This window comes from Lissotriton helveticus, chromosome 5_1 (assembly GCF_964261635.1).
Source record: "Lissotriton helveticus chromosome 5_1, aLisHel1.1, whole genome shotgun sequence".
In the NCBI taxonomy this organism is placed as follows: domain Eukaryota; kingdom Metazoa; phylum Chordata; class Amphibia; order Caudata; family Salamandridae; genus Lissotriton; species Lissotriton helveticus.
In genome coordinates, this window is record NC_136065.1 from 1,865,660,467 (window position 1) to 1,865,687,497 (window position 27,031).

General features: G+C 42.5%; 1 protein-coding gene across 10 annotated transcripts in view; it reads right to left on the reverse strand.

Annotated features, from left to right (window-relative positions):
- Positions 1 to 27,031, reverse strand: part of NBR1 (NBR1 autophagy cargo receptor) — a 657,239-nt gene that overhangs the window by 444,392 nt on the left and 185,816 nt on the right. For 8 of the 10 annotated variants that reach the window (XM_078645308.1, XM_078645309.1, XM_078645312.1 and 5 more), the window contains 3 exons: positions 20,775 to 20,980; positions 3,146 to 3,313; positions 691 to 897 (listed from right to left, as the gene is read on the reverse strand). In XM_078645308.1, coding sequence (XP_078501434.1) covers positions 691 to 897; positions 3,146 to 3,313; positions 20,775 to 20,980 — 581 coding nt within the window. The remainder of the gene's footprint in view (positions 1 to 690; positions 898 to 3,145; positions 3,314 to 20,774; positions 20,981 to 27,031) is intronic. The other 2 variants (XM_078645311.1, XM_078645306.1) reach the window with 1 other exon arrangement.

Sequence of the window (27,031 nt, forward strand, 5' to 3'; positions counted from 1 at the left end):
GGACGGGTTCCCTAAGCAAGCGCCGGGACGCTTACGGGCAGCTGTGCGCTTTACAAGTCCAGCACATTTACATTTACATTTATCTGTGGTAAATGATGAGACAAATATCAATGTGAAGGGCTTGTCAGTGTAAACCCCGGAGAAAATGATGGTCATGATTCGAAGTATAGGCCTCCCTTGCCCCATGACATATCTCTAGTGTTTTGTTACCAAGTCAATTTTCTTCTGAGAAGCTACTGCAAAAACCTACTATATGCAATTCAAGAACTTCGTAAAAGAAATGTCCTGCCAATTTGCAGCTGTACAGCGATGACAAAGTGTGAATGCACCTGGAAGCTGAAAAAGTAGCTCTGACTATCAGTCAGAGTGCGTACTACCTCGAAGTAAACCAACTGTACAGAAGTGCTTTTTTGTGGCAAAAAATGTCTCTCACTGACAAAACTTTAAGGCAACGAACAGGTAGTGTGCTTTGCAGTCAATGTCCCATGCATTTTACCACACCATTGCATTTTTCAGTCCAGCATAGGCTTTTAATGTGCTGGAAACATGGGGCTCTTCTAATTCCACCAACAAAGAACGTCAGAGCTAATCAAATCTCTGGAATATAAATTTTAGTAACTTGGCACTCGAAAAATATGTTGTAATAGCTAAGCACCAGAGCAAACACAAAGGTATAATTTTCCTTCTTACACAAGTGCACTGGTCTGCAGGCAATCCTGTTTAGCCTCTGTTGGATTTGAACTTTCTTGTCCATGCACTGTGTTCCATACAGGAATCTTTCTATGCATCTTCAGCAGCTGTTTAAGTTCCTTCACCTTTGCTTTTCGCTGCTTCTTTTCAGCTCTCAGTCGCTGTTTTTCAGCTTTAATGAATGTTTTGTCCATCTGTTTCTGGAGTCTATAAAATATGAATTTAAGCCTTACTATAAAAAATTACCAATGTTTACATAGTTAAAAGAATTCAGATTCAAAGAAATCAAGTTGCAAAGGTGACATGAATGGCAGCATGTTTAACTATGTGTGTGGCTAAGTGACTGAGTGTGTGTTATTTACTGAGCAAATCAACGAGCGAATCAGTCATCACAGTCATATTAAGTAGGAGTTGCTCAGGAGTTGGTCAGTGTTAAGAAACATTGTCAAGGTCAGTAAGTAGGTCTCCTTACCACTTTGTGAAGCATTATAGTCATTGCTTACATTCACAGGGATTGCATTTTTAGAAATTCTTGTACTTGTAAACCTTGATCTCCCTCCTCCATCATAACTGTTTGGGATTTGTCCACAACACGGGCAGAACTGGAAATTGCTTTTCCAAAAACATGATGCCAATTAAGTGTCTTGTGTGGAGAACCATCAAGCCTGCTCTGCCCACTTCTTGCGTGCCACCAGCGGTCTCCTTCCAGTTCTATACTGTTTGTTGTTTCAAGTATGGTTTTAACATGGTGTCTTTTCCAGTCTGACAATTTTAAGTGTCTCTGCCTCCATCTTGATCATGTGCATCTCGTCAACTCCATGAGCTCATGAAGATTTAAATTACTATCAAAGCAGAAGCTAGTAAACATAGTCAAATGTAAAGTGTGATGTAAACGTTTGAAAAAAGAGTGAATTATCCATCAAAAAAGTGAGCGTACAGAGATGAGTGAACCATGATACTGTTGACTAGGGCTGGATAAAACAGAACGGTGAGGCCAACTGCAAATGCACGTCATTTCATTCCATGGGGCGGCTGCTTTCCTTAAAGATGCAGTATTAAATGTCCAGTTTTGCCAAGTTCCTGCTTCATTTCTGCTATATTTTCCTTTTGTTTTTCGTGACTCGTCAGATACATTAAACCTTATGGGGCTGTATTACTAAAATTGGTTTAATTTATAAAGCAAAGTAGTTAATATTGCATTTAGATTTTCTTTTTTTTTATGTTCTCGTATGCTAAAAGTGATCAGGTATCCCATATAGGAGTGGAAGCTATCAGTGTTTATGACTATCAAAAGTTTGACAGTATGAGCTACGACCCAACCACTGCTTGAACACACTAGTGTTCTTTGGTTTGCTTGTAGGGTATAGGCAATGCTCATAAAAATAAGACCATGGATTAGTGGCCAGTCTGAGGACAAATTCTCCACTGCCGAGATCGTCAGAAGCCAGAAATTCTCACACTAAAACAAGGAAAACATGTATTCTCTGCAAAGAGTAAGTTAACATGTAGCTATAATCACAAAGTGGGTGAGAAGACCAATGAAAGTTTGATATTACTTTCATCAACTGAAGTAGATCTGAACTGGATTAGTAGGTTTTTCAATCCAAATTAATGGCAGAGAAGGAGGCCACTAATAATCAGATATGACGAGATCCACTGAAGGGGATTGATGAAACTTTTACTAGGCACGAGGCTTCAGTGTTTTTACACTGTATGATGGGACATTACAATTAAAAGCTTGATATTACAAATATATTCTAACTTCTTTATTCTTCACAATGAGTTGTATGTGGCCTACTTTTTTCCATCAATAAACACGACTTCTGTCACTTTTTAAAATGACCATATCTTGGAGCATTTTACAAGAGTGGTACTGTATATGTTGTTATCTGAAGATGTCTGGGTGTGGGTATTAAATGCCATTAGCTACCGAAACACATGAAACAGTCAAAAGAGAACAGGGACACATTGCCTTCTTTTGGAGACACTTAGAAAAAAGCTTAGCTTAAAGATGGTGCAGTTTAAAGCTGACGGTTGAAAAAAAGGACCTTAAGAGGACAGCAAAAGGATAAATATTTTTAAACATGCCCAGACTATTCTACATGATTATAGTAACACACTCGACACTCCTATCCTGAAAATACCCAACACCTGATTAAATGACTAAATACAAGGACACTGAATGAGGTGATGCTGTTTAAAACTTAGCCATTGTGTTTTGCTCAGAGCTGTCTAAATCTAGACACTGAGAAAAACGTGTCCCAAGCAACTACCACAAGGACAATGTATTTTCAAAATAACAAGATGCATTAAACACATGCAGGGAGTATTTTCTGATTTAATTAAATGAAAAAGAGAAGGCTATTCTGGCAACAAGCATTGATTGATAATGCAAGAATGAAGTCAGTACTGTGACATCAATAAGATCTTAAGAATTAGAATTCACGATAATTACCTTACTTGTTCCACAGAAGCAGAAATTCGTGGAAAGGGAATCTGGCTGAGACTATTACTCTCAGACATGGTAAGTACAGGTTTCCGTAACTTCAAGAAAACATGACTAGAGTCATGAGAAAAACCTCCACCTTCACACAACTCACAGAGGCTGTATGCTGGGCACACGCTGTTAAGGAAATTAAAAAAATAGCCTTAATGAATAATATAAGGTCAAGCAAACAAATGTACATTTAATCATTTGTCTGTACAACGCACGACTGTCAGAACTGTGGCAATTACAAGTGAGACATAAGGTCTAAAGGTCTACCAAATACATTGCTAGGCAGGCACTCAGTTAAAATAAAAAAAACACGAAGATTTAGCAAATCCCAAATGATGTAGCATGGACTTAACATTTTGTGGGAGGAAAAGGAATACAAGTTAAAGTGGCACAAACAGATGATTTTTTTCATCAAAATGTTTAATTAAATAAGCGCACATACACTCACCCATAATTATGTATGCTAGTATATTTAAGCTTTCACATTTCCAGTAATTGTAAGCAACTTCTAATAAAAAAAATTGCCTCATGCTATATGGCGGCCTCCATTTTATACTTGCCACGTGGTGACTTTCGTTGTCTGTCAGAGCCCCATAAAGGCCTAATTAGTAGTGAATAATTGCAAAATACTATTTCCTAATTATGAAAGCAATATTGGAGAATTGGATGAAAGTACAGCACAGCTTCAATGAATGAGCTTCTTTCAATGATGTCATTGTAAGTGAATGACACAACATTTGCAATGACAGTAAGTTTCCCAAAACTGTGAGATGAACATCCTACTGAAAATTAAATACAAAATCTTGTATGGTAACAGACTTATAAATACAACACATGATAATTAGCACAATGGTAAGTACAATAGAGTTGTACCGATGTCTACTACATATAACCGAGTGAACAGTGACCCATTGCAACAGGTAATCAATCAATCAATCAAGGAACTTGTAAAGCGCGCTACTTGCCCGTGAGGGTCTCAAGGCGCTGAGGGGGGTGGGGGGGGTGCCTCTACTGCTCGAAGAGCCAGGTCTTGAGGAGTCTTCTGAAGGTGAGTAGATCCTGGGTCAACATAATATTCACCTACCAGAGGGGTCCTCAGTAGCCACCCAAAAATGAAAAACGCTATTTCTATGTGGCATTTACACTACTCGTTACAGTAACATGCCACCCTTTACACAAAACCATCAACAGAAGGAAAACGTTATTTATCTGTAACTCTGTAGAAACACATGCTCTAGACATCTATGGTTTGTAAGGCTCTTTCCGTCAGAGAGTTGAAGCGTGGAAAAAAGATGAGCAATTCAATAGTCTATGTGATGTGAAAAGGAGAAAACGCTTTGGTTAAGAATTAAGTCTGTGTACTCAAGACTACTCTAGCTTGATGAACCTGAATGAATGGTTCCTCTATTGTATACGTATGCAACTCATTGATTCTCTTTATAATGTGACGGCAATTGGGAATTCTGCATTCCATTGCAATAATTGCATGCTAGAAGAGTGTAGTGTTTCGAAAAGCAGACCCAAAACATCTGAGAACTTCATTTAGGTTCCAGATGGGCACACCGGGCATCCTAGGAGGGAGATCTCATTAGGCCTTCCATGGAGGCTTTGATAAGGGGAATCTTAAAAACAGACGGATGTTTCCTATTTTTAATACACACAGATTTATTTATTTATTTTGAAAGTTTTATATAGCGCGAACAAGATCTTTGCAGATATCAGAGCGCTTTACAGAGCAGGGAATACCAACCAAAAGAAAGAATACGTGAGGGAGCATAATAGTACAGGTGAAACAATAATGCAAGTACATAGTCATAATAGTAGGTGGAAACAATAATAAAGGTAAAACACATATTCGTAGGGATGTAGCAGAACAATACAGGAAAAAACACAAAGTCATCGGGATCGAGCTGGGTAATATAGATCGGTGCCGATCCTTTATAGTTTCAAGTTGAAAGCTCAAGTGTATTTGGCCATGAGAAGAGCTTTTACTTCTTTCTTAAAAAGTGTGATTGAGGAGATGAGCCTTGTTTCAGGAGGGAGTGAGTTCCAGATCCTGGGTGCCATTCCTGAGAAAGAGCGCTTATACGTTTTTTCCTTCCTGAATCTTCGAGGTTTTAGCAGCAGATTGTTTGTGCCTCTAGTGTATCTAGAGCCGCCAGAGATTGACAGCTTCTGATTGAGGTATCCGGGAGAGCTCAAGTGTATAGCCTTATGTGTCATGCAGGCAATTTTCAGATGTATTCTGGCTTCAAAAGGCAGCCAGTTCAGGGCTTTCAAGTCGGGGGTGATATGCGAGTGTTTTTTTGACCCAGTGATGAGTCTTGCTGCAGCGTTTAGAGAGGCTCTTAGGGGTGCAGTAGTGGTTAGTGGGAGACCGCAGAGGGCGATGCTGCCGTATTCAATTCGCGGGATTACTAGTGCTTGTACCGCAGTTTGGAAGTCTTTGGCTGGTAGGAAGGGTTTCAGTTTCCTCAGTGTATTGATTTGGAAGTTCGCACCTTTAGTAGCCTTGCTGATATGATGCTGCATGTTGAGATTGGAGTCGAGAGTTATGCCCAGAGATTTTGCTGAGTCCACGATGGTGGGTAGGACATTGAGTGCAGTTAGCTGTTTAAGCCACGTTTGGGAAGTAGAGATCTTCGCGGGAGGTGAGATCAAAAGGAACTCTGTTTTCAGGGCATTGAGTTTGAGATGGTTATTGGCAAGCCAGGATTGGGTGCTTCTGATTGTTGAGTTCAGGAGTAAAATGTCATTGGGAGATTGTAGTTTGAGATATAATTGGGTGTCATCTGCGTACATGTGAAAAAGTACATTGGATGCTTGTAGCAAGGTGGTGAGGGGTTCCATAACTAGGTTGAACAAAGTTGGTGAAAGGGAGGATCCTTGAGGGACACCTAACGTAACAGGTATTGGCAAGGACATTAGGTTGTTACTCTTGAATTTCTGCGACCTGTTGTGTAAGAAGGAGGTGAACCACTTGAGAACAGTCCCAGATAGACCCATTCTTGTGTTCAAAAGTTCGAGTAAGTTCTCATGTTTAACGGTGTCGAATGCTGATGAGAGATCAAGAAGGATGAGGAGGCAGGTATCATTTTGATCTAGCATTTGTAGCGCGTCATCAATTATGTGGGTCATAGCACTTTCAGTACTGTGTCCTGCTCGGAAGCCTGATTGATGAGCGTTGAGGAGATCAAACTGATCAATGTGTTTAGTCAGCTGCAGTTGTGCACATTTTTCCAATAGTTTGGCGAGAGTGGGAATATTGGTAATGGGACGGTAGTTGTTTAGGTCGGATGGGTCGGCGGAAGGTTTCTTTAGTAAAGGTGTGACTTGTCCAACTTTGAGGGAGTCAGGGATGTATCCTTGCTGTGGCAAGGCATTTCTGGCAACAGTGATGGATGTTAGAAATGAAGCACTATACACCAATGTGTGACTGACTCGGCCTCAGCCCCACCAACCTGTTGGTGAAATTTCCTGATGTTCAAGTCTGCCTAGGCCACTGAAGACGGTATTTTTAAATTGCTCCTCAGCATTGTCCACCTGTCGATAAGCCTTTGCCTCCACACCAACAGACACCAAGACAGTGACGCTCATGCGGCAAAGTCACCAGCACTTGTTGCCATTACTTACTCGCAGGAGGGGGCAGCAGAGATGGAGAGCGGACATGATACAAAGAGTGCAGCCGATAAGAAAACGCCATCATCTGCAAATGATTGCAGTACCATAAACAAGCACGACTGAGCATAAAGCGCTATACAGAAAGAGCTTACACTGTTATGAAAGCAGTGGGTACTCACCAACGACATCCAGGTGGTAGGTGTGATTGATGGAGCCGTACTCGTTCTCCATTATACATGTGTAGTTGCCCTCGTCAGAGGGAACCACGCTCTCCATGATCAGGCTCCAGTGTTGACTGCGTACCTTTTGAGCTTGTAAAGTGCACTGCTACCCGTTACTAGGTTTCCTGGCGCTGTATAACTCTGGGGAACCCGTCCTGGCTTTCCCTGTGGGATGGTCCCTGCTGGGAGTCCCCAAGGTGGAGCCAGGCATCCCCGGAATTGATGGGGCCGTTGTGGAGATTAGGCAAGCTAATGCCCAGAGTTGCCGAGTGGAACCCCTGATTAGAGTAAGCACCGAAGCGAGAATTATCGAGTCCACTGACCCAAGTCCACGACCCTGACGCGTCAGGAATTGAACCCTGGTCCCGGGCCAACTTCTGCTCCCGGGTCTGCCGCCTCTAACCAGTGAGCCACACTACTCCAGAGGGCCCCCTGGGACATTACTGTGAAGCTTTCTGCGCCAGAGCAGAGGATTGGACATGGTGATAGATGACCTCTTAGTTCAGTAATGCAGCGAGGATTTCTGCATCACAACAGGACATTTGACAGGTAATACACACATTTGTAAACCCAAGCACTTCTCTTTTACCCTAACATCTTCCTAATTCTATATTCACTGCAACCCCCAGGCTTCGAGGCACGATACATCCCAGAGGGGGTGCGCCCTTCGAGTAATCTTCCTGCAGAGATGAGAATGAAAGGCTGGCAGTTAGTAAGTAAGGGGTTGATGTAATGGATAGAAGTGTATGCTAATCCCGCTTTTATAAATACAACATGTAACAAATAAAGTATTGCAGAGAAACTTTGAGAGGGTCTGTGTGTCCTTACCAACTCAATAGTGGACACATTTTTTCCACTTAGCTACATAACAGGCACAGGACGTTTCAGATCAGCTGCCCGATGTCTGGGTGCCTGAGGTGACCACAAGTTAAACGATTCGGCACCAGTGATAGTTTTTCATGGGGATGTATGGATCTATCCAGAAGCATGGAGAACCAATGTGGCTGAGCCATATTGGTGCTATCACAATGAGGGTCATTTAGACTGCTATCATTTCCCTCACCATTTATGGAAAAAGGTGAAGTGGAGAAAATGTTTAAAGAAATATCTCTGACCAGTTCATCCCTACTACATTGACCAAGGACTATGAGAGTGTGAGTATCTGGAGGCAACGTTTTGGCATTTTGTGTGGTTGCAAAAAGATCAATGGTGGTGGAAGTGTCCCACTGGCAAAAGTACTTTAGGAGGACCTGGGGATTCATCTTGCACTTGGTGAGGGATGCTGCAAAACAGGTCTATAAAGTCCTTGTCTGTTCCCGGGCATACGCTGCACTAGGCGGTGGATGTGGTGCTGAACAGCCTAATCTCAGAGGACAGCAATTCCGGGCTCTGCTTTCTTTCTGCTTGGTGTATGACTGATGGGCCCAACTCTTCCCCTTTGGCCCCGAACAAGTCCTTCAACTTGAACTGTTCAGACATCTTCAGCGACTCCTGCTGCTGCATTTTATGGTGTGCCCAGCATCACTATTCTTGGTGCCGGATGTAGTTTTTTTTTTTTTTGCACCAAGACACTTGGAACACCGACAAACAAAAGTTGCACACCCTACACTGGCATGGTCAAGAAGACTTAGCACTGCACATAGGGCAGATCTGGAAGGGGGTTTTCTCCATAACACCAACTCCCCCCGCCCCACAGTAATTTGCCAAATACGTCATTTGAAGGTGGGTCTTAGTAAAGTTGTCAATGAAAATATGCTTGAAATCCAGGAAAGTTAAGTCTGTTTTAATAAGAGGAGCACAGTACTGCTGTTGTCAAGATGCAGATCAGAATGTCAGAGCAACCGTTCCAAAATGATGTAACAACAACTGCAAGGCATGTGCCATAATAAAAAATACACAGAGCCATTAAAAGGACAATATACAATAAAATAGGTAATACCAAACAAATATACAGAGAATGTAACACATCTCTTCCCTTAGAAACATTAAGAATGAATCATAGAACATTTAGAAACACGTCTCGCATTCCAAACTTGTCCATCTTGAGTGACTACACTATTACGATTGACTTTGACAACTTTCATGGGTCCGCTAAACTTTGTATCATTCTTAAGAAGAATTCCAGGTTTCCGTATTCTAACAAAATCTCCACCTACAAATTTAGGTATCTTAACTTTCATACGAAGATCATAAAGGTTCTTACTTTTTTGTTGTTTTTCTTCAACCCTATGAGCTATGTCTTCCTTATCTAGCTCAGATGTCTGAACTCCGACAACTTTCTTAAACCACCAAGGGCACAATTTAGATGCTGGATCTCTACCCTTAAGCAATCGGAATGGTGAAACTTCAGTTGTTGAATGAGGAGTTATATGGTATAACCATAATTTCTCTCTTAATTTGTCTTTACAATTAGCACCAAAATTGCGTGCCCAAAGAATATCTTGCTTGAGAACCCTATTGAACCTCTCCACTTGACCATTCCCTCGAGGATCATAAAGGCATGTGATGCCGAATTATGCAATTTTAAAAACTCCATCATCTCAGAAGATTTCAACTGAACACCATTGTCCGAAATAATCACTTCAGGACTACCCTCCCTGGCAAAAACTTCTTTCAAAAATAAGACAACACTACTGGTGGTAACACGTGGGACTAACTTTACCTCAGGCCATTTAGAGTGATAATCCACCATGACAATAGCAAACCGGCAATCTTGTGGTAGAAAGTTGAAAGGGCCAGCAATGACTAATCCAACCTTCTGCCATGGATAATCAGGCCACTTGACCAGAATGAGCGGAGCCGGATTACATTTGAGAGATTTCTCACTGCACACACATTCAGGACATACCCTTACTATTCTATCCACATACCTGTCTAATCCAGGCCACCAAAAGGATGATCTGATAAGCCTTTTCATTGATGACATTCCTAAATGACTTTCATGACTCAAAGATAAAATGGTATCACGTAATGAAACAGGTGGAATGCATTTTCCTTGTCTGTAAATAAAATCTCCATCTACAATAATCTCATCAGAAACTTTCCAAAACGGAAATAACTCATCAGAAATGTCCTTCTTAGAAGGCCAACCAACACAGGTATAATTAACAACTTGCTGTAAGAGTTTATCTTCACTCATACCTTTCTTCCACAATTCTTCATAAATGGAACTAAATATGTCTGGTAATACCTCAGAAATGCTTGCAACAATTTCCTCTTTACATGAAATGTCGTTACCCTCACAGGTAAGTCACGATAAACAATCTGCTGTGATGTTCACTTTTCCTGAAACATATTCAACAGTAAATCCATATTCTTGGAAACGTGACATTAACCTAGCTATTCTTGCCGTGGCATTAAGACCACGACCAGGAGCTAAAATGTGAATCAAAGGTTTATGATCCCCTTTCAGAATAAATTGTGCACCCCTAATGTAATTCTTAAAATGCTCCACACCCCATACACATGCTAGCAACTCTCTTTCGATGACAGCATAACGTCTCTCTGTGAAGCTCAACATGCCTGACGCAAAAGCCACATTCCATTCATCCTTCCCAGAACACTGCGGCAACACACAACCAAGTCCATACAGACTGGCATACACAGTAAGTACGCAAGTTTTCCCAACACAAAAGGGTTTAAGAGAAGGAGCAGTAATCATTTCTGCCTTAATGTTTTCAAACGCTTTTTGTTGTTTTTCACCCCATACAAATTCAACATTTTTCCTCGTTAGTTCTCTCAATGGCTACATTTTTGAAGCAAAATCTTTTATGAATTTACTATAATACTCGCAAAGTCCTGAAAAGGAAAGAAGATTCTCATTTGAATCAGGAGAAGGTGCTCTAAGTATAGCATCAACAAGTGACTTCTTGGGAACAACACCTTCTTTGTAAAGTGTATGTCCTAGATATTCAACCGATTCTTGGAAAAATTTGCATTTGGTCTTCTTTAGTGTGAGTCCATAATCCTTGAGAATCCCACATACTATTTTAAGATGTTCCGAATGAGTTGCTTCATCTGGTGAGTAGATTAAAATATCTTCTTGAAAACATTTTACACACGACTCCATTTGTTTAAAAAGATGACACATGGATCTCTGAAATACAGATGCCACAGACGCTAGTCCGAAAGGCATCCTCTTGAATTGGAACAAACCCTGTGGCGTGATAAAAGCAGTCATGTGGCGAGATTCTTTGGCTAATTCAATTTGATGATAGGCCGACCTAAGGTCCAAAGTGGAGAAGACAGTGGCTCCTCCCAACATGCCCGCAACCTCATTAATGTTTGGTAAGGGATGGCAATCAATCAAAATGATCAACACACAGTCTCAATGAATGATCAGATTTCCGTGCCAAAACGATCGGAGAAACCCACTCTGATGACTCCACCTCTTCAATCACTCCCTTATCCAGCATACCTCTCAAAAGTTTCCCTAATTCATCCCTCACGTTAATGGGCACATTCCTAGGTTTTTGTTTACCCAGAGATGCTTCTTTTTTTAACCTAATCTCATGAGTGAAACCTTTGAGCTTTCCCAATGTGTCAGAAAACACCTCCGGAAACAACTTTTCAACAACAACTGGACCATCACCTTTATTCATAACTCCAACAATATCACTTCCTTCAATAACCATAACAGGTTCTTTGTTACGTGGGTTGAGAATGATTCCTAACCTCCACTGATCCCAACATCCTAAGACATTAACACCTTTCCTAGCAACATACACATTAATAAAAGCTGCCCTTCCTTTAAATTCAACTTCTGAAGCAACATACCCTGCCAGGTCAATAGTAAAACTGTCAATACTCTGAGCCAAAATATAAGAACTACATAAATCCTTAACAGACATGACTTTGCCAAACTTTTCTGCAAAGTAACCTTCAGTTATAATAGTCCACGGCGAACCTGAATCCACCATAAGGTCTAAATTTTCATTCAAATATTTTACACTACACTTAGGTGAACTTAAATTCTCCTCTAAAGAACACACATCAACAATAGAAACAACCATACCTTTTTCCACCAACATGATCTTCATCAGAATGGTTAACACCTCTCACAAAGGAAACATCATTACTTCTGGAGCCTACACTTTTATGTGTATCAAAAGTCCTTCTACGATCATCTTTGCACGCCTTAGCAAAATGTCCAATCCTACCACATTTGATACACTCCTTTCCTATGGCAGGACAAAATTTAAATGACACTACGTGGTTAGTACTTCCACATCTAAAACAAACAATATTTTTTGTACTATATTATTCTGGTGAGGAGACTTGGTAAACATTTTTTTACCTACACATATTTCATCGATGCTTTTACTACTGTCATCTTTTGCATTTACATCTTCAATAGTTTTCCTCCATTCATCAGATTGCTCGAAAGCTTTTGCAGTAGCAATAGTGTCATTCAAATTAGGATTACCTAAAATCCACAACTGTTCTTGGGTTTTCTTACTCGTTACATTTACAATAATCTGGCCTCTAATCATTTCATCTGCCAGATTGCCAAAATTGCACGAAATTACAAGACCCCGGAGACCAGTTAAAAAATCATAAAATGTTTCACTTTCTCTTTGAGCTCTAGTATAAAATGTATACCTATTGAGCGCTATGCTAGTTGTAGGTTTAAAACTAGTTTCCATACGCATGAGTGCTTCTTCAAATGTGCTAAAATCTCCAATTGCAACAGGTAAAGTTCTAAATACAGCTTGACCTTCAGAGCCTAAACAATGTAATAAAATACTTTTTTTCTCTCATTACCCATCCTCTCTCCATCAATTGCTTTTTAAATACGTTACAAATTCCTCCTTCCATCTAGACCATGGAATTGGAGGTTCACCTTTAGCTTGCAAAAACTTTGTAGGTGGATCGAATTGCATGTTGATAACAATAAAATAAAAAGAAATACACACCAAAAAAAAAAAACAATGTGAGGAATACTTATAGTAATAGTAAGACAAATAATACTCGGTTTGAGACTTGTATAAAGGAGAGGAAAGAGAAGAAAATGATCTTAATACCAGTTGTATACTAGAAAACAAACAGAAAGAAAATTACTACAATAGTTCAATAGTAAATACCATATTAGCTATGTGCATCAGCAATGGGCACCAAATGATGTGGTATCCTTTTACAAAAATTATGCCATCCATCTCCTTCAGCTGTATATAGTAACACTAATAGTGCTGTGCACATGGGCGATGTGACAAAAACTCAATGAGCTGCCGTGCATATCGGCGATGCAAAAAAAAGTTGATGTGCTGCTGTGCACATCGGCGAAATATAGTTGGAAGAAGATTGTGGTTTGTCTCCACAGGAATCAAACTTAACGCGCTGCCGTGCGCATCATCGAATTATTGCCGGAAAGGTCAATGGGGGTGCATTTCCATGGAGAACAGAAACAAATATGGTCGCTGAGCGTGATGACATTGACACGATTACGAAATCACGCTCCGTGTCAATACGACTCCCACATCATCTTCTCGGCACGTAGGAAGAGTTCCAGTCGGAATCAACAGCAGCAATGGTGTCTATGGTAAGGCGCGCTTGGAAAGTGAACAGCGCGACTTATAATACCAACGACGACGATGATCCCGAGCCAGGTAACGATGATTTGAAGGATGCAAATACTGGAAAATGCTCAAATTGTTCAAAATTTAGCGCAAAGGTGCAGGAACAACTCAGCAAGACAAAAAAAATGGTTTTAGTAGATTATTCACGTAGACTGCATAAATTCCAGTTTAAATGATGCCAAATCCAGAAAACGTTATAAGTGTTCAAAATTCAATTTCAAGGTCAAATAACCACTCAAAAAGTTGAGAAAAATACAATGGTGATTAAGATAGGTAGCTCATTCACAAAGATAATACTCCATCTATCCTCGAAGGATCATAAAGAATTAAAATATGCCAGAGTCCAATCCCAAAAGAAATAGTACCGCTCCTGTGCTTCAGAGAGTAGCAGGTACAGGGTCCCTCGTCGCTAATGTAAAGTTGTCAATGAAAATAAGCTTGAAATCCAGGAAAGTTAAAAGTCTGTTTTAATAAGAGGAGCACAGTACTGCTGTTGTCAAGATGCAGATCAGAATGTCAGAGCAACAGCTCCAAAATGGTGTAACAACAACTGCAAGGCATGTGCCATAATTAAAAATACACACAGCCATTAAAAGGGCAATATACAATAAAATAGGAAATACCAAACAAATATACAGAGAATGTAACAGTCTTCTCTACTGCAATCTGGAAAAGATGGTGTTTAAAGTTTTGAAGGCAGGCACCAAAAACAGGAGCTCTCTGCAGACATGTCCCTGTCACTGAAATAAAAGTCTGGATGGCTGGTCCGAAGGTCCCACTGAATAAACAACATTGTTCCGGGAGCTGGCCTTCATCTCCCTCGTGCATTGTGGGCTGAGGGTGGAGTCACAGCATTCCTTATGTCTAAAAACAAGTTTGAATAAAACTACTTACAAACGTCTGCACGCACCACTACATCTCAGGCAAACTTGCTCCGGTCTTCTGCATTTCATTATAGACGCGCCTGGATTTCATTTATGTAAATCGGACAGCGAATGACTTGTGAGCTTCCTGAGAAAGACATATGCTCAGGAGAAAACGGTGTTTCGGTGAGTCAGGAGAAAATATGCGGGTTTTTTCTTGGATGAGCCCTTGAGCTGCATTTGGAAATGTGAGTCTTTTGCTTATAAGAAATGTACCCCCATACTCCCCTTTTCAAGAATGAGCAACACATTTGCCTTTTGGGCTCCTTATGCATCTACAATTTTGAAGCAGCAATACAAGTGGGAGACTAAGGTTTAACCATGTGTCTAGTTGCCAGTGAAATAAAACATTTCTTCATAGTATCCAAGCTTCATTCATAACAAAGATAACATACAACTTGCATGTGTAATGGTTCTTACTATTCACCGTTCGCTATAATTGAGCTACTGTTAGACTTTCACATATATAGCATGAAATCAGGGCCTAAAAGAAAACTGGTGCTCTGGTATGACACAGAGCTTTAAAGCGCCACAATAGTAAGGGAAGTATTCTTGGGAGAGTGCCAGGAACACGTTTCAGTGAATTTATAATGGGGGATAAACTGAGACATGTTACTGCTTCCCTGCAACAGTGCTGAAATAGCAAAGCTACAATAAAAAGAATGGAAGAAATGCTTAAATTATTCTCAGCCGCTAACAATCGCTTTCAGCTGCATTCTAGTCCATAGTTTTTCACCCACCATGCCACAATACACAAGAAAAAGCTGTGGGAAGCTGGCTCTTTATATAGTGTGTAGGAAGCTGGCTCGCTGTATAGAAATCAAAATAAAGTTCACTGTGCAGAAAGTCCAGGTATCCCTTGTTAATGTACAGGGGCTTGCTGTAGCAATCCCAAGGTACTCTATTTGTGGAAGTGTGGCTGAGCAGCCTTAGGCTCATCAGAGGGGAGTGTTAGACATGTGTTGCACCCGCAGAGTCAATAAATGAGACACACTCAAAAAGGAAATTTGACACCAATTTAGAAAAAATTACATAGGTTTTTAGGTGTTTTGTCCGGCAGGTTGCTTGCGGTGGAGGCTCTCACTTGTTAGGTTGGCTTGGAAACTGGTTCAGAACAGGACAACAGGGCCTCTATCGGTGCTGGCCTTGGTAATGTTGACGTCCCTCGTCAGTAGGTCGTTCTTGCTGGTGTTGATGTCCAGTCTAGACACTGAACAAGCCTTGGCTGCTGCAAGGGGTCTGGTACTCAGGGTATTGGTGCAGGGCGACTCCTTGGGGTCCTGGCATCTCCAAACTGGGTGGGGACAAAGATCTGACTTCCTGGGCCATGGTGGCCTCCTTCTGGGCGGCTGCTGTGTCGATGGTCCCGGTGATCGGTGAACTGGAGGGTGTGGTCGTGGCTGCAGAGAAATGGCTCCTCCACTTCAAGGGAGATCCTGGCGGTTTGGCGAAGTGCTGGCAGCCCTCCAAGGCTTTTGGAGGATGAACAGCTGCAGTATGAGTTGGGTCCCTGCAATTGTTAAGACAGGAACAGGCAGGCAGGGTTTGACTCCAAGTCCACAGCTAGTCCACGGTTCTTGCGTTTTCCGGTTCTACTTTGTCCTTCTTCTTTGTTTAGGTGAACTTGAGTACATGGTATCAGGGGGCCACTTAAATACTGAATTTAGAGACATTAAAGGGAGTGAAGAGTAGTAGCCAAAAGGCTACACCCCCCTATATGACCACTTTCTGTGGGGAGCATAACCTTGTCCCAGAGTTCCTAATTCTACCAAAAACAAAATGGTGGAACCCTTCTTTCGTGGAGCACATCATGTAGCCCACCTTAGAAGTGTTACTAGGCTGGTGGTGCAACACGCCTACCAGCTTAGCTATTTTCCTGCCTGTCCTGGTGCCAAATGAGCCTCAGGGCAGGGGGTGGCATCTCCCAGGTCTGGGGGAAAGCCAGGATTGCATATTAAAGGCGGCAGGGGCTTTGAAGCCCCTGGCCTTGATATGCGAAATCACTAGGCATCCTGCTAGAGGAGGTGTGAACACCTTTCTCTGGAACAGGCGTTGTTTCTGGCCTCAGGGAGAGTGGAAACATGTCTGTGGTGGCAGGTTGGACGAGATCAATCAGTCATAACATTAGACAGCGGTAGGTTTTACATGGGGGACCCTCTGGGTTCAGGTCAAAAAAATATCTTGTACTGGCAACAGTACAGATGTATTAAGAAAAGGCATTTGATACCAAACACCATAGGTTTCAGTGGAGCCATCTTGTAGCTGGGGAGCTCGTAAAGACCAGTGACCAGTACATGTACTTAAGATGGCGTCCCTTTTCACTTGTACCATCTAGGAATTGAACTAGGCAGCACAGCGACATATCTGCTCAAGCAGATATGCCCTCACATGTAATATAATGCACCATGCCATAGGATTACAGGGCCTGCTGTAGGGGCGACTTACACATATCGCAGTGGTTCATAAACTTTTTTAACCCGTGGCTCCCTTGACCTACTTGTCAGTTGGCCGTGGCTCCCCACCATTTTTTTTTTTACCAGTGGGCGGGTCGGGGGGATGTAAGCAAGACCTGAGGAATGCTTCCTGTTGGCTTCCTTAAATTAATTGGGATGCAATCACGGTATTAGGGATAAAAAGGATATCAGCTGCTAGCTAGCTATTCACAAACTACCAACAGACCATTAGTCATTCTCAGAGGTGTTGTAAGCACATCAAGTAGTAAGCGAAGAGCCTCACATTGCAAATTTTGGAACACTGGGCAGATGATTTTTCACCTTTTCTTTAAATTAAAGGTGACAAGTAGCATATTGGCAAGACCTGGGTTGCACATCTACAGCACTTTATTCATTTCAAAAGTAAACACAAAAAATAGTTTATTATAGCTGCACATTAGGGTGGGCGAGATATAGGATGTGCTCAAATATTGTGGTGGTTCCCGTATTTGTTGGGTTGACTTGACATGGTGGCCCACTCTCCCACCTCATGCCATTGGCATTTCACCTTTTATTATGTAGTTTGTGCACTGTCCTTCTGTCTTTCCTCCATTTTTTACCCTCAGCTCAATCTCCCCCTTTTACTCTCCGGTGTCCTCTGTGTCATTCCTCCACTCTTTCTTGCACTTTTTCTGTCGTTTCCCCCTCATTTCAAGCTCCTGCTTCACTCTCTTTCGGTGTCTTTCCTCAATTTTTTACCCTCAGCTCAATTTGCCCTTTCACTCTCCTGTGTCCTCTGTGTTATTCCTCCACTCTTTCTTGCTCTCGTTCTTTTGTTTCCCCCTCATTTCAAGCTCCTTATTCACTCTCTTTGTGTCTTTCCTCCTTTTTTTACCCTTATCTCAATCCCCCCTTTCACTCTCCTGTGTCCTCTGTATCATTCCTCCTCTCTTTCTTGCACTTTTTCTGTCGTTTCCCCCTCATTTCAAGCTCCCCCTTCACTTTTTTTCTGTCTTTCCTCCTTTTTTTACCCTCATTTCAATCTCCCCCTTTCACTCTCCTGTGTCCTCTGTATCATTCCTCCTTTCTTTCTTGCACTTTTTCTGTCATTTCCCCCTCATTTCAAGCTCCCCCTTCACTCTCATTCTGTCTTTCCTCCGTTTATTTACCTTTATCTCTGCTATATATCGTTTTCTCTAGTATCTTTCTTGCATATATCTCTTTTTATTTTGTGACGTACCCCAAATACACGCAGTACAATTTTTTCATTTGCACGTCTGACACTATGACGTTTACTGGTCTACATACAACATTGAAGGCCCTTCGAATAAAACAGAATCATATAATCCTTCCTCTGCTAAGATGACATGTGTCGACCTAAATAATAGCAGCAAGGCTATTTATAATGTTTTTGACCCCTGATTGATTCCGGTCTCCCCGTGTAGGAAAAGAAAGAAAATTAGGCTTGTGTGTTTATTCATGCCTGAGTGTGTGTGTGATCATGTCTTTTCTTTGTTTTTATAGCGCACTATTACTCTGGTGCTTCTGACATTGCTGCACAAGGGGCCTAACGCGGCCAGACCCTATCTTTCCAACATCGTGCGCGGCGCCCCTGGCTTTGGTGTGGCACACACTAAGTGTGCCATGTTGTGTTTTCACTCATGGTTTGCACCACGAGACTCAGTCTTCAATGGCAGACTGCTTGCAATTTGTATGTAGGTCCCTTAGGGTGGCATAATACATGCTGCAGCCCTTAGGGACCCTCTTTGGTACCCATGCCCTAGGTACCAGGGGCACCACTTACTAGAGACTTATACGGGTGCCAAAGTGTGTGCCAATTGTGTGACAATTACAACATTTTACCTTGTTTTAGGGAAACAGCACCAGCACTGGGGACTGATTAGCAGGGACCCAGTATACATCATTTGAAAAACATCAGTACCTGTGGCAAAAAGTGGGGGTGTTCAATCAAACGAGGGGACACTGTTCCGGGAGTCGGGTGTAAAATATCACCCACTCGTCAGGAGGAGAGAATTAGAGTAGATAGCGAGAAGAGAAAGGGAAAGAGAAAGAGAAAAAGAGAGGAAGAGTTGCATCCCCGGTATCAAGGATCTAGTCCAGAAGGGGAGGGCCAGGTCTTGCCCCTTTGTTAGCCCTCACGCCTCCCGAAGGATGTCAGGGTTCATCACTGGGCTTATGTTCCTCGTCGGGCCGGCGCTGCAATGCCCGACGGGACCCATGCAAAAGGGTCACTTTCACAGAGGTCTTTAAAAGAGAAAAGCTGACGGGTGAGTGTGGGTTTGCGGGCTACATCCAGGGGTGGAGGAGGTGAAGTGCGTGCAGTGAGGATATTAAAGTTAAAAATACCTAAGGGTGTCCACAAAAAGACTTTAATAATGTGGTACCCCTGGTAGAATAAAATACCGTAAGGTAGGTGGGTTACTGTGAGGCTTAATGTGCCCAAGTAACTTATTAAAGGGTCAACATGTTTCACGCCTAGTGTGTCTAAAAAAGATCAGTGGCGTTTCTTCAGGACCTAACTGTTGAGGTTGTGCACGTGAAAGGAGGTTCCAAAGTGAAAGGTAACCAGCTCAAGTGACAGGTACAAAAGGGTTAACCACTCGGCTATGTGCCTTGCTGGAGTGGTTATAATCTCGAATTGTAGATTTGCCCTAAACGAAAGGAGTACCCTCGAGTCTGGGGAACAGTGTCCCAAGGCTAGTCCCTGCTGGAGGCCCGCACTTTATTGGGGTTGCGTCGGGTGCCGGCTCAATAGCACCTACCGTGTATCAGCGGGTGAACATGACAAAAAGGGGTGCCTTCCTACACCAGCCATATGCTAATGTTATGTTTTGTATGGATTTTTATTGAGGGCATATTTCACCCGAAGGTCTCATAGCGCTTCTTCATGCTTCAATGGGGACAGCCGTACTGAAGGCCAGGTCACTTCCAGATGGGAACACACACAGCTCCACCATGGTTCCATGCATTTACAAGCAAATGGCTACCTCATGGAAAGGTGAAATTGCATAGAGGGGAAGAGAATGACGTTTGCCACAATTACGGATTCTTAACTCCACCACACATCAAATTCATGAGTGGTGGAATACACAAATACACTTAACTCCCAACTACAGGTAGAAATATTATACAACACATTGATGTGTGCAGGTCCTTTAAGGACCATGTGTGTCAATACAGCTGACATGAGCCATGTGGGTGAAAGGGAGTGAGGAACCTGCTGTTATAAACAAGCTTTTGTCACATAATACGCATGCCTCACAGCAAAGAATGCATAGCCAAGTGACATGTTGCCTTGTTATGCATGAAGGGGAACTAAGAATCAACAGTGCTGTATATGTGCTCACAGCCAGGCTCTTCAACAGCATGAAAGTTCCAATTAAGAATCAGGATATACAGGCTCAGTAACTACACTAACATTTATGTGAGTCATTTTGTTCCTTGGAAATGTGTTTGGAGTTCATGAGTGTGTCCACAGGGTATACTGATGTTAAGTATTTCATCATTTATTTTTTACATTTTGTATGAATTTTGGCGAATGCTGACAGAAGTCAGAGACACAGACTGACGATGTCTACTGTACATCTTAATAGAGTTATTGGGTTGGAAAAGATGGGCAAGACCTGTATGCGTGAATGTTGGGTTAGAGCCTGGCAGGGTCTAATCCAGAAATGTTAAAGATTAGTTTGTGAGAAGATTAAATATCAAAGGTCAACATGCTGAGCTATCAGAAAGGCACACAGTTAGACATATGGAAAACTGTTTTATAAGTCACCTGCTGGTAGGACACATACCTGCACTGATAGCGTACTCCAGTTATTTTTGTGCGGCAATTGCTGCAGGGCAACATCCATTCATGGGCTCCACTTTGTGTAGTCTGGTTTTCTGGAACTTGAATTGATACCGCCATAGAACTGTTGGAGCTATTCCAGTGTGGACTTTGGATGATCAACTTCTCACTGAGCTTCTCTGTGGTTTCCTTCACCACTTCCTTCTTAAACTAAATACAACAAGAGATAGGACACAACGTAATACACAGATGTGACAGAAAGCAAGCATCAAACTAAATATTATCAATTACCTGACTTGCCTAAATGTAATATTTTTATAAAGTCTCATATTTCCAATACATATTTAACCACTGCATGTGTAACCACAGTCACTTTCCTGGAATCTCTTTAACTGAAGTAAACCATAAAATATACGAAATAAACAGCATGTGTTAAATGATCAGATTATTAGTTCTATGTATCCTTCGTGGGTGTCCAAAGAGGATTTCATTCTAAGTTTCAGTAGTAACTCTACAAGCAAATCCACATTGGCAGATCAAATCCCTCAAAAACTTTACAGTACATTATGTTGGAGCAAAAGTCCTCAGAAAGTCTATTCTTCTCTGACCTGTATATTTTGTATTATTATGCTGCGTTTCTCATCAATTAAGTTGACAGTCATGAAGGTTCACATAAGATACTTCATATTTTACCTGCCCTATTTGAAATTTAATTTGTAATGAGTCACTACTCCTCATGTTCAAGTCACTGCTGCAAAGGTTTCAGCCCTTTTCGCATCCCAAAGGGTTTTCAAGAACTTGTATGGAAGATACTATGATTCTGGGTAGTAGTGCCAGGTTTGTTTAGTGTCCTGGCGGAGACCTGTTGCCTCTTTTGGTTCCTTTAGGTTTACCATGAGACCTGTGACTACAACTACTAATAGTTTGTGCAATCTCCAGAGGGCCAGCTAGGTAGGTAGATCTTCATTTAAGACCAGCCATAAACTGCCACACCCACTCTTTTTTCTTAATTGAAGTTAATGGTGGCAGTGCACTTATTTGCCAGGTGAGAAGCATTTTGGTAAACCTCAGTTTATAGAGTTAGCATTTCAGCAGCTGATCGGTTATCTTGGAGACCTCTGAAACAATGCTGAAAGAGGTTTCAGAGCATCCAGAGAAACCCTGATCCTGGTTCGATGTGGCTACCCAAGGCATTGGGTAGCCACAATGCTACTATTGGTTAATAATTTTATGTTGTAATTCAGCCTAATAACCAGTGATCTGAGAATTATTAGTTCACTTCTAGGAAAGACTGGCTTAAGGTACAGTTACGTAAAGCACAAATGCACCATAAGGAATGGTACACTGTGAGAAGGAAAAGAGTATACACACTGATAGTCACATTTGTAACTTTGAAAAGCAAGCTTTTGCATTTTTTAGAAGCCAGACCGATAAAGTAATGTACAAGTAACTGCTAGTGTGTGATAGTGTGCACACCCTGAGGAATTTAGCCTTGAAAGGCAGGCAAAAGTGTATATCCCTTTTTCGAACACGAAAGTGGTCACTGTCCTATCAACCTAGGCTTTGCTGTCACAGGCTGAAATTGCGGACCAATCATCGTTTAGGGGCACAGAACATTTTATCTGTTGCCCTGTGGTGAGGATGCCTGCTGATACTTCCAGGTTAAAATGTATGTTCCTTGTGGTTGAAAGGGTGTGGGATGGGGAGATCAAGAGAGGGAAAGAGAACAAGTGAGATTGAGACAGTGAGTTTTTTCAAACGATTTGGACCTACTTTGTACTACACAAAATAGTTGCTGCTTTTGGGAAGTCTGGTTTTCTCCATGTTGGACATTCAAGCCTTGCATATACTTTAAACAACAAACTGTTTCACAATTTACCTACCCGAAACCTGTTATCACTTAATTCCTTTGTTCAAAGTAGGTGTTCTGAGTTGTTGCTGGCTGCCAATGCAAAGGAAAGCGATGTGGAGCTATGCCTGACCTGTAATCAATAAGCCGCGCCACACCAGTCCAAAATGCTTTGACCTTTGACTACATCGGAGAAAGGAAATTCTGACGAGTACAAAATGCACTTTTACGGGCTCTGAAGAGAAAAAGATTTTTTTAAGGAGATGTCTGAGTGGACTTAGCTTTCTGTAGGCCTTTAAACCAGTGCAGCCAAAGATTACCAACAGGCTTGGAACCTATGCAAAGTTGCTAACCTCTTACTAGACTGAGTGAAGTTGTGCTACCTGCAAGGACAGGAATTTAGACTTTGCTATCAATGTCGAAGGAGCTGAGCAGATTCGGTAACTGGAGAATTTGTAAAGAATGTTGCAATGAATGCAGGTTGCACAAAAGCCAGAAGACCCTTGTAGCGTAGCTGGCCAAGATACAGAAGACCCAAAGGTTGGAGAGCGTTGTCTGACTTTGAACAACTTGTAAGTGTAAGAAAGTGCCCTCTTTTTGCATGGTTGCACCCACTTTTTTGCTAAATTGCTGATGTGCTTTGATTGAACGTGCCCTGGCTTCCTGCCAAACAGGTACCCAGGGCATATGTTCTTTCCCTAAACTGCATTGCATTGAAAAGAAACACAATTGGCACTCTTTGGACACAGGTCAGTCCCTTGTAAATGGTACCACAGGTACCAAGGACACTGTGGCCAGGAAAGGCCTCTAAGGGCTGCAGCACTTATTGTGCCACCCTTAGAGGCCCTGTACATTTACACACACGCACACACTGCCTTTGCAGGCTGCGTGTTTTGGTGCAGAACAAAGTGAAGAGTCGACATGGCACACATCCCTGTGTGCCATGCCTACAACCCACTGCCCTTGCATAGGTCAGCCACCCCTCTAGCTGGGTGCACGATACCAGTGGGGAGGGTACAGGTGCAGTAATGCCAATCAACAGGGCCCCCACCGGTTCTGACCCCCACTTTGGATGGGAGAATCGGCAGGAAAACAAAGGGAGGAAGGGAGGTGTGCCCACCGTTGCCAACCCCACCCCTCAGGTGGGGGAGGCGAGGTGAAGCACAACTCTCAGTCCCCGCCATCTTGCAGATGGGGGACCCAGCCAACCAGAGTGAGGCATATGCCACCCTCCCACTGGAGGGTGGCATAATAGAGGGTGTACCCACCTCAAGGAAGGGACCCATTGGTCCCAACCTTTACTTACTTCAAACATCCCTACATTTAGTAATTAGGGGCAACCCTGAACCTTACCTCCTCAGACAAGAACCGACCAAGAAGAAAAGAAGAAGAAGGACCGAAGAGCCGTGCTAAAGCTAAGAAGAGGACGCGCACTGACTTGGCCCGCGCTCTACCGGCCTGCCCCCACCTCAAAACCAGCAGAAGCGAAATCCTGGTGTGTCCCGCAGCCATTAACCTCAAGAACCTCGAGGACCTGCCCTGCATCCACAGAAAAGACTCGGTCTCCCATGAGCACCAGATTTGCTCACTCACAGACTCTGGCTCTGGCCAAATCCAGGAGTCTGCACGACTTCGCACCCAACGCCCACGGCCGTGTTCGAGTGGCCCAACACCACGAGGAGGTCTCCCCGTCGATCCTGACCCAAGATCTGGTGATCTCTGACCTGCCTCGAATCTCCCAGCGAAGCCTGCAACCTCTTTCCGGAGGATCCCCCCGACCGCCAGCGGTGCTGGTAAGAAAAACCTGATGCCTAAAGACACCCCTGCACCCGAAGTCCCAAGGCCTTGGGTGGCTCAACTGACGGTGTCCGAGCATCCCCAGGCATCCCAACTTACCTCTCCAACCAGTGGTCACCTCCATAAGCCTTCGTCCCTGAGCCTGCAGCCTTTGTTGAAACCGGAGAATCCCCATTGAAATCAACAGGGCACCTGACACCAAACCAGCACCCTGCCCCCAGCCACCCCTGCGGGTGAACCTTGGGTGTTAAATCGAATCCCATTTTGCCCTGAGCTAAACCTCAGGAGCTTTGCTCCCACTACCTTGTGGCCTGCTCGTGAGCAGCCACCAACCGGAGGCCCCCTATCCTCCATTGGATAACATTGGGTTTCAGCACTCTTCACTCGGATGCCATAGTGCCGATGAGGGTGTTTTAAGAGTGCATCCTTGACCCTGGGGGAACCCTGGTTCTAACCCCAGAATACCAACTCCCACAACAAAGTACTTACCTGTTAACCAATAACTTCATTTCACTCCATAGGAATACATTGCAAAGAACTGAAAATTGCTTACATACCTTTTCTTTAGGAAATATCTAGTATGTTAGCTAGGTGTGTGTGTAGGTGAGTAGAAAAAGTAATCTGCAAAGTAATTCAAAGTAATCCAACAGTAATTTCCACTGAATTGAAAGCATTTACAAACCTCTAACAAAGTCATTTTTATTCAGCTTGCTTGTATTGTTCAACCTGCCTTGACAATTATCAAATACACTTACCTGTGCCAGGCTTGCTTGGTTCTAGAAATAAATACAACTTAATATTTCTATACAAATCAAATTGGTCGGAGTTCAGTCTTTAAGTGTGTGACATCATTTGCTGATTGAGCGTGTACAACAAATCCTTAACACTACCCTCTGATAAAGCCCTACTGCTTGCTCCCACTACCAGAGTGTGAGGTGCTATCTACTTTTACCTCTGCCTTCAGACTCCACTGGACTCTGTGCACAGTATACCTCATTTTGGTCTAGTATATACAGTGCCAGCTTCCTACAGTAAGTCTACACCTTCAGTGACCAATGCCAATATCTAGGCTACACAATTTCACAAGAACCAGGGCTGGGTGCAAGTTCTGGACATTTAGCTGAAGGACACACTGTATCCAGAAATGTTTAAACCATATTTCAACTTTACACTGTATGGGAGATGTTGACTAAAGATTGTGGTTGAGACCCTAAGCAGAAAAGCCAATCAACTCAGAGAATAGACCCTAACCAACTAGTGTCCATGCCTTTGATAAACTTTGACAGTGACTGGAATATTTTGAAATACAGGGCGGGCTCTCAAGCTTAGCTATCCAAAAAATACCAAAAGTGGATGAGGTTGCACAAACACCTTTGTCCAATTAAAAAGAAGGGAACTAGTTTGGTCCTTAACTGGTTCCTGGATCTGGGTGATTTTAAACAGTGACTGGAACCCTATTATCACCACTGTCTGGTCAGGGGATTACTCTAGTGTCTTTTTGGGGTCTTAAGAAGCACCTCGTCTTGAAAGGCCATTAGAAGTCTATAAATGAATGTTAAGAGCAATGATTTTTGACTTAATACTTTTTTTTAAAGAGACATCATGAGTACTGGAAACTCAGAAGCCGAGGTTCCAGCCTTCTGTGTTGTCCTGTTTGGCATGTAAGGTTGCACCAGTCCAAGGGTTTTGCCAACGGTCACTGCATCTGTATTCATGCAGAAATCTGAATCCTCTGCAGGAGAAACGGTTTAAACCCTTCCACATCACACATGACCTGACAAGTTACAAAGATTCCGGGGATAACTCGAGAGTAGTCCCATAGGATAATACGGATTACAGGACCGAAGCTATAGAAAATCTAGTGCCTAGAGAGTAGATGTTCGTTCCATTCCCCATGCATAAGTGATCAGCACCTCTTAATTTTCCTTTGACATCCTAGTTCTAGAATATCTTCTTGATCAGGAAATAAAATGCCTGTGTTCTTGGGGAGTGAAAACAGTGGCCAGACATTGACGGTATTCAGTGTTATTTGCTGTGTCATGCTGTATCTAAGTTTCTAACTCCTGTAACCTCCTACAGAAAGGCTTGATGGCCCACCATTGCTATCTTGAGTGAGTCAAATACACAAAGAAAGTAACTCTGATATTCAATGGAGTGGAACATTAGCATGTTCTTGGGATGTCGGGAGTGGCGAATGGCTGCACCACACAGTTGCCACTAACTGTCCAAGGAGCCAAAAAAGGCTTCAGAATTTGTAATCAAATAAGCAGCGCCTAAAATACAGTGCCATCATTTAAGAGTATCAAGGCTGAATCAGCCACTTTTGTTAATGCACACGTTTAGTCTATAATGCAGGAACTAATGCAAACACTTTTTCTTAATGAGGATTCCATAAGAATACACTCAGACTGGACATTAATCACTTCTGATATATATTTAAGCCAATCACATATTCCTAGAACACAGATATTTATGCAGGAATGTGGATGACAACTCTGCAATGCTGCACAAGCGATCCACGACATTGTGGAGATTGTAATCGGTTTTGTCTATCCCCTGAAGGAACCAAGAAAACAACCTATTTATAGCAAACTTTTGTTTCTTGTTGGAAAAAC